Source organism: Myiozetetes cayanensis, unplaced genomic scaffold (assembly GCF_022539395.1).
Source record: "Myiozetetes cayanensis isolate MyiCay16 unplaced genomic scaffold, myiCay2020 scf1, whole genome shotgun sequence".
In the NCBI taxonomy this organism is placed as follows: Eukaryota; Metazoa; Chordata; class Aves; order Passeriformes; family Tyrannidae; genus Myiozetetes; species Myiozetetes cayanensis.
The window spans coordinates 27,288,885-27,306,699 of NW_026086604.1; the positions used below are offsets into that span (position 1 = coordinate 27,288,885).

A 17,815-nucleotide genomic window follows, 5' to 3' on the forward strand; every position below is an offset into this window, starting at 1 on the left:
TAAACCCAGAGTAAACAGAACCTGCAGAAACAATCAGCTTGATAGGAGGACCTTATCAGTCCCTGCATCAGTCCCTGCATCAGTCCCTGCTCGTTGTCAGCGATGCAGAGAGCAGAACACGGGACAGAGCTGTCTTGCATACATCGGCAGAGCCTGCAAGAAAGACAGAAAGACAGAAGCAAAGCCATGGAGCCAGAAAATCTTTAAAGATTAAGAGGCCAAGAAAGCATTTGTCCACTTCTGAAGAATGACAAGAAGAAAAAGGCTTTAATCAGGATGTTGGCATCCACATCAACTTATGAGATAGAGAGCAGGTACAAACTTTGCAACAAAGAAGGGACCTATCATATTTTTTCAATATTTGAAAAATATTGCTAAGGAAGAATGTGGAATCTCCATTTGTGAAATGTTATAATAAGAGCTCAACTGTTATTTCTCAGGAACAACATAGACATAATTGATTCAGCTGTGGGATAGATGAAGGAATTAAACTCCCTGTGAAATATCCTTCTCTACTTTTTCTGGTTTTTTCTGTTACACATGTCTTTGAGATATAAGTGGAATAGTAATGAACAGTGCTTGCAGTAACACCATCATCTCTCCTTTGCAATCTCAAATCTGTATTGTAAAAGAAAGGAAGGGAGAGAGGGAGGGAGGGAGGGAGGGAGGGAGGGAGGGAGGGAAGGAGGGAGGAAAGAAGGAAGGGAGGAAAGAAGGAAGGGAGGAAGCAGAGAGAGAAAGTAATAAAGTAAGAAAGAGAAAGCTATTGCAACGCATACAAGAAACTAGAAAACTGGTTACTTCAGAGTCAACCCAGGAAAGGAGTAAATTTACATATTTTGCTTCAGTAGAATCTGCAACTTCCTTTGCATTTCTCACGTGAGAAAACCTGTGCTGGTTCTTCTTGGCTGCAGCACTAAGAGCAATAGTATAATAAAATCCTGCTTTTATTCATGCAATCTATTATTCGCAACATCTGAATTACATCAAATTACATCCAAGTGCATCTTTCAAAGGCAATAGGTGAAGTCATGAGAGTTATCTCATGTAGCATAAGCCCTACGTTTTGCTGTTATGAGAGTTATACAAAAAATGAATCTGGCTTTTCCAGATCCATTGGATTCACAGTAATAACAGAGAATCACATTTTCATTTTTCTCCTTGACATAACTACATGCAACTTAACATGCAAAGAAAGTTGCTCTGCTTATTAAGTAACTGGCATTTTATTACATTGAATTAATTTAGAAACTTGCAAGGACAATAGCCCATCATAAAAGGTAGTCAAAAATTAATTATAACCTTCTTTTCTGCAGCATGAAATAACTGTATAGGCACAACATTGGACAACATGTTTTATTGGTGTTGTCTTCACAGGATGTCTCAATAAGCATTAAACTATAAAAGGAGAGGATTCTAGATGAGTTTTTCCTTGATTATATGACACCATAACATTGCTGAAGTTAACAGTGAAATGTTAACTGAATATTCTGAAGACACTGAATACTAAAATCTGTTGATAATATTCAAGGCCAATAAACTGTGTAAGGGAAATATTTTCTCTATAATAAGGTAATTAAATAAGAATAACACCAAGGGAACACAATATATTTCATTCTCTATTCAATTTTACTTGTTATTCTTAGTTTTTATTCCAAGAATAATACTGTGAGACCCTAATAAAATCATACCAGCAATGGTGATCTCTCCTTTCTCTTGTATCAACCTCATCAACCCATAAGAATAAATACATGAATATATCAATCTGTCAAACTTCATGTGTTGCTCAAATTGTGTTCCAAATTAACTCTATTCCCACCATAAGTATTATAAACATCAAGAAGGAAATTTTTTAATCTAATTTTAAAGAGTCAGTAATGTTTCTTGAAATTCTTGATCCCTAATATTAGCTTGCAGTTACTAAAGCCTAAACCAATGTTACTGAAGTAATACAAGGCTTTCCATTGATTTTGAAGGCTTTTGCTTCACAAGATGCCATCAGGGCCTCTATAATAAATGCACTTAGCTCTTGATTTGAGCAGGAATCCAGCTCAGAAATCCAGTTCAGTATGCTTCAACCTAAAAGCAGAAGTTAACTTTTCAGTAAAAACTATAGAAGAAATTATGGAAAAGTGCCAAGCATATCCTGAAATTTAAAGCCATGAGTACAACAGGGACAGAGAAACCTCAGTAAATAGTGCAAAAAAACTGACTTTAAAAAAATAGTCAATCACAGTGGAACAAAGACATAGCTGAAAAAAAGGTTATCAGCTTGGAGAAAGGGAAATTCCAGTAGATGTCTGGACAACTTCTCACACAAACAGTGCTTTTATTCACAAGGAGGGATTTCCAGCAAGTCCCAAATAAGAATGAATTAGAACTATGGCTGATGACCTGAGTTTTCAGAGCTTTATATAATATTTTTTTAAATATTCCAAAGGGCTTAGTACACTTTACTTCCAAAGGATAGGCAATTTTTCAGATCTGTGTTTTCTTTAACTGAAAAATCCCAAGAGAAGCCTTTCTTCCCATACTTATTTATTTGGACATATAATATCAAAGGATACATAACTGGAATCATTCCCTTCTTCTGCTCTACAGACTCGATGGAAAACTAGTTGAAAAACTTCTATGGACTGTGTCTTTAACTACAAGGGAAGGATATCACTGAGTACCTTCCCAAAGCAATGTATGTTTGCCAGGTGTAACTAACTGGGAACAGATCTAAATTATGAGGGAAAAATCTCAGAACCCTGTAAACTAAGATAGCAACAAGGCAGAAGGCAGTAAAAAATAAGCAACAAACTTGTGTTCTGACTTGAAACTGGAGTGCCAGTTCCATCCAGATATGATCTAGCTAACAGATTAATAAAGGAAGTAGATCTTTTCAGACTAAGTTGTGTACTTCATTTGATTATCACAAATTATATTCAGAAAATAATAACAGTGTCACTACTTAAAAAACTGAATTCAGCTGAGAATTGCTTTTGGGGAAAACACATATCTACCTAGGTCAGGACTATACTGACCAAATACTGAAGAAAATACTTCTTAAAACCATTTCAGCACAAGAAAACAAAGAACACATGGGAACAATTACATCTAGGGCTAATATTTCTCAGGTATTTACCATTTTAAAATCAAACTTTCAAGATAGTTGCCATGGATGACATTGCATGTAGTTAGAGTGGAAAGCTGTGCACTTAGTTTTCTTCATTCTCCTGGTGCTGAAAAACAAAGAGTGAAACAAAAGTTTAAAGAAAAGAGAGAGAGAGACTGGACAAGACGTTGCTATATTTATTCTTATCTTTCTTAATCCCCGTTCCAGTTTACCACACCAGCTGGATGTTCAGAATCTGAACCCAAGAAACCTGATAATCTTTCAAAAAAACTGAAAAAAAAAAAAGAATCTTTATGAAGAAAGAGAACATACAGAGGGATAATGTTTAGGCTCAGATAAGCATGGATTGTTTTGTGCTAACAACTAGGGGAAAGAAAACTGAGGATATAAAGGCACTGAGGCATCTGTGATTTGTTTTATTTAATTGGCTTCCTTTCCTCTGTCACAGTTTTATAAGAGCAGCCATCAGTTAAGCTGGTTCTTTACAGAAGGACCACATTTCATGAAGTGGGCAATAAGAATGTGATCGTTCAAACAATACCCCCAGCAGAGATATGCAGCTTGCATTTTCATTCTGCATCTCACCAGTAGAAAAATATAAATGTAAAAGAATAGAAACATCGCATTTTCTGGACTTTATTTGTATGCAATTAAATCTGTACCAAGCAAGGTGGTTTAGGAGAATGGGTGGAGCCGAGACAATAGAAAGGACTCAGAGCAAGTCCCAGTATCAGATACTGCTTTGTACAGTTTAAGGGATAGTATTAATGATATTTTGCCTTAATTACACTCTGCAATAAAATAGGAATAATTCCCACTTCTATACTTTACTTATAGAATTAAATTGCAAAGCCATAACAAAGCCTGGCCATAATTTCTAGAGTGAGGACTCAGTCTGAGTTGCCTTCAGCTCAACCTTCCATGTATCCTTGTACTCTAGGAGTTTCCAGAAACTCTGTCGTGGAGTCTCTAATCTCAGTTCAAGGTTTCTCTTGAGGTCAAGAGATGCAGGCTATCCTGTTCTTTATGATTTTAAATTTGCTGATCACCATATAGGACTATATTACAAGGCCCCAGAAGACATCAAGACACAGAGAGAGATTGCCCCTGGGGTGTGCAGAAGCAACACATTGTCAGACCAGCCTGAAAATTGCATTCAGTACCTCAACTTTCTGTTGGATACTTGCACTGCATAATGAGCTGAGCTCACCCTTAGCTAATGCCTTTTCCAAAGGCAGGCTCAGTGATTTCCAGCAGGAATTTCCAAGGTGCTATGCATGGCGGAGCAAATGTCCAGTCCTGTATAAGTGGTATGCACAGCCCTCAGAGTGGGATATTTGTCTTCTGATATTTAATTTCAGCATGCACATCTGTGAATAATGACAATGGCGTTATTTATTTTAAAGTCTCAACAATACTATTTGGAATTCAGTAGACTTTTGTAGGACATTCATTACCTGAAACTGATTCTAGATTGTCCGTGTTGCTGAAACTCTGCATTTCTTCTGAAACTATAATGAGCTTCACATATAAATATCTCCAGAATATAATTAAGGCCAGCTGGTAGAGAGAATTATTTTGAAAACATTTTTGCTGGAAAGGAAGCCAAATTCACTCTTAGGAGTGGGGTCTGTAGTAGTGTTTCCTTTTCCTCTAAAATAATAGCATGAAGAAAAACCATTCTGGGAAGTGTCAACAAAAACTTAATTTGATGTACAAGAGCTGAAAACCAAAGCTAGAAGGAGAACCATGGGACAAAAATGTGTTTACACAGATGTTGGATTTTCTGCAAAACCTATGAAATTAGTGCTAAATCCTCTCAGGACTGAACAGTGGGACTGAAATTAGGCATGAAACATAAGTAATACGTGTTAACTGGCTCCCACCCACTCTTACACTGTGGGATTTTTTTTTCCTACAATAACAAATAATCAACACAGTGCAAAGGGGTTCTAATCCATTCATTGTATTAACACATCCTCAGGCAGGGAAGAAATCACCTGCAAAGATCTCATCTGCATTACTGCTTTTACTCTTGTTAAAAAAAAATGTAAGTATATAAACGGCATGGAAGTTCCTTCATAGAAATTAGTTTAATGTATGATTTTGTGTAAAATCTGCAGGTATCTGAGCTGGAGACTGACCCTCTGAGAACCCGCTCAGGCACAGACTGACACCCCTGGCTGAGCTGAAATGGGGCTTCTGGGCAGGGACCCATGTCCCTCTTGGGACCCTGAGAAATATTTACAGGGCATTTATTTTCAGCATCTGACCTTAATAAGAGTTACTTGGAATGGATTGCTTTATGAAGCAACAGAATACACTGGACATAATATTATATAGAAGTATATAAGATGGTTTATTGTTTATAGTTAGTAGAATCAACAGTACTAGATTTTTAGCTTCAATCCTGAAAAAACAGAAAAAAAAATTAAAGAATGATTCAGTTCTTTTTGAATGTTTGAGTCTCACAGTTAATGTAGCCTGAGCAGCCACTGGCTTAGCAAAACTATCTTCCTACACTTGACCTTCACATTTGAAGAAATAATCCCTTATTAACTTACAGCTAATATTGGGATCATAACCTCAGGAAACCGAGATGTTTCCCACCACTGACTTTGCTTTTTTAAAAAACTTTGATCTAAGGTGCAACGTGTGAGATAGGAAGGGGAGAGGAAGAGGAAAAGCCGGTATTAACTGCAGTGATTGCAGTCAGAGTAGGATAACAATTTTGAAAGATATTATGTAACCAACCCATAAGAGGAAAATCCTTGACAGTATGAGCACTGTACAGAGCCAATACACTCTCCCCAAAGCACAGTGCCATTTCACAAGTGTTCCTGGGAAGCTCAGACAAGAGATTTCCCTAACATGATGGAATATCAGATCTAAATGACTAAATTATTTCATTTTCTACTCCTTCAACCCAGTTCACCACAGGGTAAAAAGCTGGAAAAAAACTTCCACCCAAACCTCAAAAAAATAACAACAGCCCCTTCCATGGGAACAGAAGAACTACACCAATTTGAGAAGATAGTGAGATAAAAAGATATAAATTGAACACTGCTCACGACCTTAAATGAACACGTGTTGGAGTGGATATGGAAATTGCTTGTCTTTCAGCAGGTTTTTTTTGTACCTTCAATTGGCTGAACATGTTGTTTTCATCCCTCCAAAGTATTGTCAAAAACTAAATGTCAAAAACTAAATGCAATCAAATTTCACCACAAAACTTGTTTCTTTATTTCATATTTCTGTAGCATTATAAAACAGTCTTGGCTTTATTATTTAATATTTGGTTTTATTATTTAATTTCTTTTTCAGTTTTTCTCAGAAGTCTTATTTTCTGCTGTCTTATGTGATATAGTGAACTACAGAATTATTCAATCCTCCGGAAAATTATTTTAAACTGATGAAAATATTGTGTATACACACTCATAAGCAGTGAAACCTTTGTCTTGTATAATAAATAATAGAAGAAAACTGGAAACTAACTATATTTTCAAGTCTTGAGCATTATAAATCTTGGCTTGCAGTACCATAAAACAATTGTCTTTTTAAGTATATGGTCTAATCTAACACAAACAGGTTGTATATATGGTAGTTCCGGGTCACAGTACACTTACATTGAAGTTACCGGCAACATAGGCTGAAGTAACATCAAAATAAAGCAAATAAATATGTGAGCTTAAGTAGTTCTGGAGAATTAGCTCTAAAGAATTCCAGTTTCCTGTTGATCTGCCTCTTACCATTGGTCAGCTTCTGTGCTTAAGATAACTTCTTACGTGTGCCAAGAGAGCTTATGATGTTTTTCTTCCATTTACTGTCAAACAAAATGTCACTTCCATGTTCAGTCTTTCCATCATCAAGGTACTTTATGGTCTATCTCCTTCCTCAGGCCACCTATTTTCATGACATTTGTGGAAGAAAAATTATCTTTGGGACCTCTAGCCTTTACTTCACATGTGGCTGAATTTGGAGAGCACAGACACAAACACAGACTTTATAAGCCTTGTTTCCAAAGGAAACCACTCTAAAAAGGTATTCTTCTGCCTTTTGTTTTACAAGAAGTGATCTCATTGTAATCAAAACGGATGTCCTACAAAAGACAGTGGAAGGTTTTTCCAGTCAAACAAAAGATAAACAATTAACACTACCTAGTATCAGAAGAATAAACAAGCAGTTGTAAGTGATAGACTAGTGACCCCAAGAAGGCATAATACTCTACTTGCAGCAGTAATGTTGTCTGTTTTGGAAGGGAGGCAGGATTTTCATACCCTGCCTTCACCACAGATTGCTGCACCCCTTCTACAGCTACTGCTTGGTGTATTTCTGTTCCAAAAGTTATTTGCTTCCTTGTCAGATCAGTTTGTTTTCCATTACTATTATCTCTACAGGGAGATTTCTTCTGTTTCTAATGTCTCGAATGGGAATACAGCATAGATCTTTAGGGTTCACATGAATGTGAGGAAAAACACTAAATGAAGGTAGGATGAAGATTGCCCAACTCTAAAAGGAGTCATGGAAAAAAAAATTGCAAGAAACCTTCTCCAGCAATAAATGCTTTCAGTTGACATGATTATAGGGAATGACTCTTGAACAGCCAAGAAATTATGAAAAGGATAAAGAAATGGTTCAAAAATGTCACTTTCCATGGTTGGTAGGATGAACACAAAAGAACAGACTTTTCTGCTACTTGGGTAAGCTCAGTAACAGGGTAAATGCACTGAGCAGCTAAAATAGCAGAAGTAGCAATGGATTCTGCAATACCTATGCTGCAAACTGGAATTGCCCAATTGCATGATCCCCCAGGTTTCCAAATCTCATGAAAACCTCCCTATCACCAAACAGTTTCACTTTTAGGACATGTTTGTCTGATATCACACAAATTCACCTAAACCATTTCACTTTTGTGTAAAAGTAACACTCAGGACACTGATATTTCTGATTATTTATTATGGCACTTCAAAGCATATAAACTCCATTGCTAAGTGTTTCAAGTGAGTTTAAAAAAAAATAAAATAAAATGAGGTTTTAAGTTTTAGGCAGTATTTTAGTAGATTTTGGTTAAGAATTTTTAGAATGTTACTAGACATGAAATAAGAGTTTTGCTAGGAAAACAGGGAGTCTTCTAAAAATAAGGCTTCCTTTCAATAAAGCATGTGTTTGTCTGTTTATCACATTCTTTGGCTTAACAGTACATATATTTTGAGATAAGTGTGGGTTTGAAAGATGAGAAAACAAACTAAACCTGAAAATACATTCCTGTACTTAAATACCAACATGTCCCATATTTGTACCCACCCCCTGCTATTTACTTTGTAACATGCAAGTTTGAAGAAACTCCAGAGCCTGAACTATGAATGCCTTTTCTATTTCAGATTTTACTACTTTAGCAAGTAAGGATTTTGGTCAAAATTTGGCTTACTATTAATTGTATTAACTATGTAACTTTCATTATCTTGTACAGAAAGCTGTTTGTAGTAAAGCCTAAAACCAAAGTGATTTTTTATAAAACCTCACTTTAAAATTCCACTAGAGTAACAACATTTCCACTTCATATATTTGACAATTTTATTTAATAGCCTCATAAGTTCATAATAGTTACATAATAGTTACATCACGGCTTTTAAAAAGAATTGCACTCAACTACTCAGTCCATTGAAATACTAGAAAACAGGGAAAAGGAAAATATGGAGTGAAAAGGAGCTCTGTCCACTGAACTGAGTTGTCTGCAGTAACTTCCTATTGAACCAGAAGATGTCCTCATGCTTTCTGGTAGACTCTAACACACTTGACACCGTTCATGTCACATTCCTAGAAGATAAAGAGATAGATTTATTAATTTACCTCAGTACAGACTATAAGGGGAAAAAAAAATTTAGAGTTACATTTCAGACTACAGGTCAGGAGCACTCAGGGATCAGAAAGGGGGTCTGAACTCACCACCACCAATTGTCCATCCACTAGCTTCCTTGTTATTATGGTCTTCTTGCCATCCCATTCCTGCTCCTGAATCAATGACCCATCATCTTTTAAGCTGACAAGTGTCTGAAAGAAGAAGCTGAACATCAGTATTTTCCCATGATATCTGATGGACGCTGAGGCTTTCCAACACCTTATTCCAAATGAAAGATTCCCACCCCAACTCAATCAACAATAATTTTGTCATTGACATCTACAAAGCCAGGAGAGCATCTTAAATGTTTTCCATAACTCACTGCTCAGTCACTCAGTGCTCCCACACATTCCTGCACCAGACAGACCTTTGGCAGTATGCACAGTTTCAATGAACAGGAGCAGAGGATGTCCTCTGTTCATCTCTTTGTACACGGGTTTTGAGCTTTTGTGTAACATTTATCTGATCTTGCAATCATAGATGAATTGAGAGTGTGTGTCTGGATGGAGGGGGTTGGTGCACAGAGAGCACGAACACTGGGAAATTAGATATTTTTGTTTTACCTCCTTTTGGATAAATATTCTCCCTACTCAGTGCAAGGAGAAGCGCTTTGCTTTCTAAAACTGGAGATTAGGGACTGTGATTCAAAAAGGCTGCCTTGCACTGAACCAGGCTCTCTTGTTATGCAAATATGAGACTGAGAGGTTAACCCTAGGGCTGAATTGTCTCTGATTAAACATCAATGGCATTTTTTTCCACAGGCTTCAAATGAAGTGGCATTTGGCTTTAACAGGGATTTAGAGGTCTGTTAGTTTTACTAATAAAAAATGCTTCTGCTACAAAATGAAAACAACAAAATACACAAGTTCTTTGATTTCAGCATTTTCTCTCTTTGGAATTTGCTTAATCCAAGTAAAAAAAAAATTATTTCAGTGAGACTTAGAAAGACAGCTGCTCATCAAATAAAGCATTGTTAGTGCAGAAGTCAACACCGTTTTTTAAACACCATTTCCATCTGTAAATCACCCAAAGAATTGTGCTTTTTCAATAGACAGTCTAGTATACTGACCTGAGTTTTCCTGCCATCTAATGTATTTTCTTCAAATTTCTCACCAAGCTTGAAGCTGAACTGTGAAGTTTTGAAGGTGCTTTCTGTTTTTATGGTGATTGTGTCCCCATCCTTATTAATGTAAACGTCTGGTTTGGCCATGCTCCCCATTTTTCTCATGGCCATGCCCACACCTGTAAGGCAAGAGGCACAGGGTCACAGTGAGTTAAACCCTCAGGCTTAGGGCCACACAGGAATTCAAATACTTAATTCCCATTTAATTAGGCACTTAAGTACACTTGAGAATCAAAGCTCAAGAGCAACAAAGAAAAAGGATGTTTTAAATTATCCAGTGATGAGGAAGGAAAAAAGCTTATTTGTAGGGTTACTCTTTGATTTCCTCTGAGAGCTGAAGTTAAATCTATTTTGCCCTCTAGGGGACCCGCAGATATCCCATAACTCAGCATCAAATTTTTTTTTTCAAACAGAAATAAACAACAAACAGGAAAACAAACACAGACACTTAAACTAAAATAAAATTATTCCCTTCAAGTTCTGAGAACTTTAAAAATTCTACAAATTATTTTTTATTGATAGATGAATACACTTCAACTTACTCAAGAAGTACCCTTCAACCACTTTGTACACAATTGCCAACATGCCATTTTTAAATAAAATTTCATATTCCAAATCCTGTATACGTTTGGAGTTGTGAATTAGAAAACCACTATCATGCAAAACAGTGCTTACACATACACACACACAAAAAAACCCACAAGAAAAATGGAGAAATGAGCTTTGTGAATGGCTGAAAATTCATCAAAACTCTTCAGTAAAAGCCCCTGTCTCAGCCCGTGCATGCACTGTTTCAGGGGCTTGCTTGAACTGTCTTGATCTGAAGGATGAAAATACAAATAAGAGGGTAGCGGGCAACAAATGTGAATCCATCAGCCTGGAATGTTCAAATCTGAACCAAGAATTGATATGCAACCAAATTAAGGCAAAAGTGCCTCCAAGTCAGTGAGTGCCTGGGCTCTGCAGCTGGGGTAGTTAGAAAATCTTGCCATGTATCAGCATAACACTCCCCTGGGCTCGTACAGGATGCTTGGGTGAGGGATAGGTCCACAAAGCAAGGATTAGTTTCTTTGAGAGGTGGAAATAAAGTACTTTGCTGACACTACTTCTCCAGGCTCAGCTGAGATTCCAGGAGAGTGCCTTAAGCTGGAGCCCACAGAGAAAAAAAGTCATCCTTAGTCCAGCTTTTCTGACCAGAACTGGAAATTATTGCCACAGTGACCACACCACACCCCCCCAACCACACACCCTATTGCTGTCATCCATCCAGGGTCACCAGGGAGTTATTTAATCAGCTATAGGTTGGAATCCAACCAAGCGGAGATGAGCTGCATATGTTTTCCATCTGGTAAGGAGTGAAATTCAAACTTCTTTGTCCTCAAACGTTCTTTTACACAGACTTAGCAGAATTTGCATGATCTCATTTATGGTGCACCAATAGGACCAAAAGCAGAGAGTTTTCTAAATAGCCAGCAAAGGTGAAAAACGGTAAATGGCTCCTAAAGTGTGAGTTGGGGGAAATTTAATTGCCTAAATTGTAATTGTAAAAAGGAAAAATGACTGGTTTATGATTGCAAACTAAAACCAAACAATAGTCAGTCACTGCCCACACAGGGGAGGTGCTCTGTAGTTGCAGCACTTAATTTCTACTTTGAAGTTGCAACTTGGCATACGCCTAGGTCTGGCCATTGGACATGAGCACCACAGCATCCTAATCTATGGCTCAACAGAGCTGAGCTTAAAATTCTTGAATTTCCTCCAAAGTCTCCCAAAGGTCTCAGTCCAAAAGGCTTTTCCACTTCATAGCTATCACATACTGACAGGTCTCTCAAAATATAACTACAGCCACCACTGTCTGCAGAGTGTGCACAGCCGTCAGTGTCTGCAGTGATGCCTTTTGTATTTTGCATGAAGAGCACAAGACCTAAATTCCTTCCTATCACCCCTCTAAATACAAGGCTACATCTTCTGCCTCTTGCAAAAATATCCTGGCTTTCATCAGTGAATAAACTGCAGAAAATAATAGCTCCTGGTCTATGCAGACACTACCGGGTGCCTATCACCTGTCAGCCAGGATGCTCACAGGAAAATGGTAAATCTGATCTTGCAGAGGAGGCTCCTGGTCTGTTAGGTCTATCTGCTCTTCATTTGGTAACTTGGCATTACAAAATGTAGGACAAAGCTGGATGCAGGGATAGCATGCCAGGACCAACCCCCTGAGATAAGGGTGCCGCTACCCACAGGAGAAAACAGGCAAATAGCCTCCGCTGGGTCAGCCTGCCGCCGGCTACCCACAGGCAGCTGATCCAGTTAGGCTTTCTCTGGAGGAGACACCCAAGGTGACTCCACGGGGAGGCAGCCCCGGCTCAGCAGGTCTGTGTGCGGCCTCCCCGGGCGCGATGAGCCGGCCCGGCTTGGGCAGCAGCGCTGCCGAGCGGCATCTGCAACCCACCGCCCCTCCCGGGCCAGGGCAGCGCCCACCCCACAGGCCCCCGCCCCGGGCATTACCCGGAGAGGGAGGAGCGAACCGGTCTAATCTCAGCCGGGCTGCTGGCAAGGGTTGGTAATCCGGGGTGCTGCGGAGGGAGGGGGAGGCCACAGACACCTGGCTCCCAGCAATTATTACGATGCAAAACATCGTGCCGACATCTTTAGGACGCGGAGCCGGCAGCTGTCCCGGGAAGAAGGGTGTGCTCCCAGCCAGCAGTCCCTCCCAGGCGCCGGGGAAGGGGAGCACGGAGTCCCCGGTGCCGCATCCCGCAGCATCCCAGCATCAAGCCCGCAGCCGCCGCCCATTCGCGGCTCACGGACGAGCTGCGTCCCACCCTCATGCCCGTCTCCAGGACCGCGCTGGCCGCGGACCTTGGACAGAGCCTCGCCGGCCGGCAGCCACGGTGACAGCGGCACGTCCCCGGGGCGGCATCGCGGCATCCATCCATTCCTCCCTCCCTCTCGGAGGCGGGGAGCCGCCAGCTCCTTACCCAGCTCTTTCATGTACTCCTCGAAGCCTTCGCTGGAGATGAGGCACCATTTGCCTAAAAACGCGTCGATAGCCATGGCGGCGGCGCTGGAGCTGGCGACGTCCCTGGAAAAGCGTGGAGACAGGAGGACGGGCTACAGCGAGGCCGCGGACGCTTTTATAGCGGGGCCGGCAACATGTGCCGCCGGGAAGAGCCAATGGGGCTCCCGCCGCGCCCCGGCCCCTTCCCCGCCGAGCCCCCGCCCGGCGAGTCCCGCCCGCGGCGGCGGCGGCGGCAAGAGCGGGCACGCCGGGATGCTGCCCGCCCTCCGCCCGCACACACACACACACACACACACACACACACACACACGCACACACAGGCAAACACAATCACACATGCACAAACACACACACGCACGCACCCCCTCCCTGCACCCCGGGACGGGAACGCCCAGGAACGGTGGGACACCGACAGAGCCGTCACGCCAAGGGATGTCGTGACCTCGACGCTTCTTCGGACACAAAAGCGTCCCGGCACCTACCGTGGCAAAGAGGTCGGTGCGCTGAGCACTGGGCACTCGTGGGCTTCAACCCGGACTCCGAGAGTCTGGCACCAGGGAAGTTAAAAAAACTGAAGTCCTGGGCACTGAATGCTAAATTGCACTGTATATATGTCATACTTTTTTGAAGGATAATTCAGGAGTGAAGAAGCATCATATGGCACAGAGACAGAACAATAAGGCATCAGCATTCCAAAGCAGTTTATTGGGATTGATTGTCAGCCTTCCCAACAACCCCCCAAATCCCACTGGTATATCCCATATTACTGAACTATAGCAATCCATAGCTTGCTGCAACCCAGGAACAGACCTGTTACATGCTCACAGTGATCAGTTAGCAAACAAGATTGATCAAAATACAGAACTAATGTGGACACTTGCAGTACACAGGAAAAAATCAAAGCAACCTCATGCTGTAGCATTGGAAAAAATGCATCTTTATCTTATTTTCAGTCCATATTGAACTGCAATACCCTAATTCCTACTTGTTAGAGAAAAATGCAGCAGCTGCCACTGCTGTACACTGACACAGAAGTGACTTCATAAAACATATGATCTTAACAGGCCCTGTGTCCTTCGGGCCAATCTTTTGTCGAATTCTGCCAGGTGAGCAGTGAGATTTACTGTCATGTTCTGTGAGGAAGCTGCTATTTCTAAGTCACAACAGAAATCCTGATTCCAATGTACTCCAAAGATTTGTTTCCACCAGCAGCCTTATGCCAATCTCTGGGTTTTTTTGACCTTGTATCAGATTGGATGAAACCCACAGCTACTTCCTCCAGTCCGGAAAAAGAAAAATGTGAAGATGCACCTAGTGTCTGGAGGTTTTTTTATGGAGTAACCATGACTAAACTTCTCTTCTAGTACTTTTGTGGAGGAGTTTGAGGTGAAGGTGCCACACCCAGAAAAGACAGCAAGGGCTCTGTGCTCATTCCAGCATTTAACATGAGAAGGTGCTGTGAAGCTAAGTCTTTTGGAGTAAGGAGGATGCCTTCCCTCATGTTTTGCAGTGATCCTTGTAGGGTGGTTGGAAGTTTCAATACTTTGTAGAAAATCAGAGTTGTCATACACAGAGTAAGCAGATAATTTTTGAACTGATTCTTTTTAAAGAAATAATTCTGTTTAACTATCCTTCCCTACAGAGTTGCCTTTAATTACCTTCTGCTTCTCTGACTATACACTTGCTTTTAATATGCAAACAACGTTATATATCGTCTGCTCATAAGGAAGCAAGACATGTTGCTTTTTTTTGGTATTAAGTAGGTACATTGAAACACAAGACTTTCAGCTTCCTTCCACTTTTATCTTCTCTTTTTTTAATCTTTTCTTTTTTTTCCCCATCTTGCACAAGATACTTCAGAGTACATTTTAAATGAGGCTGATGTTTACTAATTCAGAGTAGTGGAACCAACATGCTGTTCATCTTGCAATTCTTCTCTGGTTGCTTACAGAAAGGATAAATGAAAAGCAATTAGATTAGGGATCAAACAGAATCATCCTTCAGGAATTAAGAAGCCTTCAGTCTTGTAAAGAGGGAACAATTTCTAGAAATAGAAATCATGGCTTTGCTCCATGTATACTAAAAAAGAATTTTGGATCCACATTTCTGCAGTGCTGGCTGCAGATGGCTTATGATATGCAAATAGTATTCAGGTATAAGTGCTGATAATGCAGCAGAAGATGTAAAATCCACTATTTCCATCTAGTGGTGAGACAGTATTCCCAGATCTTAAGTACCTGGAGATCCAGCTACATACCTGTGCACAATGTTGCTCCATTTTTGAATCTTCCCATAAATCATTTGGTCTGATTTATTCTCCTTACAAATTTTTCAGGTCTAGGCTTGTAAATTCATACAAGACATGAGAAGAAAAGAGCTCTTATTTCTCTTTTATGACTGTTGGGATACAATGAAAAATACCTCTCAATTTTTACAAAGTTCTAAAGTTTTGCAAATTAGTCCAGTGATATGGATTAGTGGCTGTGATATCACTAATGTTACATCTCAAAACTTTTTTGAAACAGTATAGTGCTGAAATTTGTGGTATCTCACACAGCAAATAAAGTAACTAGAGGGACCAGAGATGTATCCTTCTGAATAAGGTACAAATGGCCTGGGCTACAAAATATACATTGTTTTTTACCTTTACAGTACAGTATGTATATTGGCCAAATATGGCTCTTACTTTGGGAGCCAAACTAAAATGTTCAGATATCCAGAGCTGCTTGAGCCACAGAGATTCATCCCTGTAAATCTCAGTTCCTGCCTGGACAATCAGGCCTTTTGTGTTTGTGTAGTCTCCTCTCTAGACATACTCGAAGAGAAGCAGCAAATACATGTATTCCTATGGAAGGCGTTGAATTCCTGTGGCACATAGTACTGTTTCAGCGCAGACAGATTAAATCCTCTGAAGTTTACCTCATTTCCACATTAGACTATACATTGTCCAAGAAAAGGAGAATCAAATTTACGAGAAGAAAAGATTTACAAATTTACAAGAGAAGTGTGAATTTTTCCGTGGAAATAAGCTGCACGGCAAGCACGTAGCCACAGTTAGGAGCAACCACCACCTTGGCAGCTTGGGCCTGCCAGGGTGAATGCTTTCCAGAGGTAGTCAAACCCTTACCCCTTGTAGGAGGGGAGGATATTACAGTCCTTCATTACCAGCTGCAAAAAAAAAAAGGACCAAGGCAAAAGAGAGCACAGAGACCTTCGTTCTACTCCTCTGGGCAAGTGTGCATCGTGCAGTGATGCTTCATCTGATGTGGGAGCTGGGAAGCTGTGGCCAGCAGTGTTTGAGGTTTCTCTTCACATAGCCATAGCATTACCCATTGCATGCAAGCTAAGCCATATTTTGTCTTTTGGAGTCGCAATACCTGCTGCTTGGGCAGGGCACAGCCTCACCTCCTCCTCTGCAACATATTGCTAATCAGGTTCCATTGGAGGTGCAACTTCTTCCCTAGACCTTTACTCATTAAACTGCCCATATGTTTAACTTGGAAGAAACCCAATCTGATAGCACTATACTTTGCTTTACTGTGTAAAAGGGAGGATCTTTCTTTCTTGTATACAGACATACTGTGTCTATACAGTACCTTTTCTAAGTGGTAGGCATCTTCTAGACAACACTACCTCTTATGAAAGTCCTAAAAATTGTCAGGAAAATTGGATACCACAGCCCAAATTTGACTCTTCAGCCTACCTGTAGCTGGAAAAATATCAAAGCAGTCCTTGAATAATAGTTAGTCACCCCCAAGGCATGGATGGGAAAAATTGCATAGGTAGCACAGCTTTGTTTCTGTTTCCTTGTTGTACAAGTGTGGTTTTCCCTTCCCAGCCGTGTCATCACTGGGTAGACATGATGAAACATGTGCTACGGTTGCATAGCTGGCCTAAGAAAGCTTTACTCCAGCTCAGGAGCTGTTTGCTTGGGCAATACTAGACCAGAAATTATGAAGCAACAAAACATGAATCTGCAAGTTTTCCTTTGTATGTCAATATGCACAAGATCTTCCAGTGTACTGGCATTTCATTACCTCTGAGCTACAAGAGCTGGGCATAGCCTGTGTTTATCTATGAACTTTGTGCAACACATCTGTTTTAAATTCAGAACAAAGCCATCTTGCTCTCCAGCATGGAGCATGGGTCCAAAGAATCCTTGTTGTAGATCTGGAAACTGCTGCATCTGCCCTGGGTAGCCAGCTGTCAGGGATGGGCAGGCTCATGTGGGCCCATGTTCAGCGCCCAGCCCCGGAGCCCCAGCCCTCGCTGAGGCCACAGAGCGTTACTATAATGCAATTATCGCACTGGCAGCCTCACTGTATGTCCTGTACATTGTCAGCAGCATGTTCAAAGCAAGTTTAAAGGGAAATGCTTACACCAAGGGCAAAGTTTACTGTGGCAATGGTGTGACAGCTCTCCGATTGTCCCCTGCCTCAATGGTGAAAGAGAAAGCTCCAGAAGCCTGCAGTGACTGGAAAAAGGACTCCATGCTTCATTTTCCCTATTCCAGAGAAAAATGACCTGACGTCAGATCCAGCCCAGCTCGTAAGGACTGCAGATGTGTTAGCTTGTGTCTAACTTTGGAAGCTCTGAAAAGCCTTCTTTATTTAGCAGCAGTATCACTTTTAATAGCAAACATCCCACACA

The 17,815-nt window shown here is 40.6% G+C and overlaps 1 protein-coding gene across 1 annotated transcript; it reads right to left on the minus strand.

Annotated features, from left to right (window-relative positions):
* Positions 1–8,670: 8,670 nt before the first annotated feature.
* Positions 8,671–13,421, minus strand: FABP5 (fatty acid binding protein 5). The gene is made up of 4 exons (XM_050333175.1): positions 13,125–13,421; positions 10,090–10,262; positions 9,068–9,172; positions 8,671–8,938 (listed from the first exon to the last, which is right to left on the minus strand). The coding sequence occupies exons 1-4, from the start codon at positions 13,198–13,200 to the stop codon at positions 8,888–8,890; spliced, it is 405 nt and encodes a 134-aa protein (XP_050189132.1). The 5' UTR covers positions 13,201–13,421; the 3' UTR covers positions 8,671–8,887.
* Between the last annotated feature and the right edge of the window lie 4,394 nt (positions 13,422–17,815).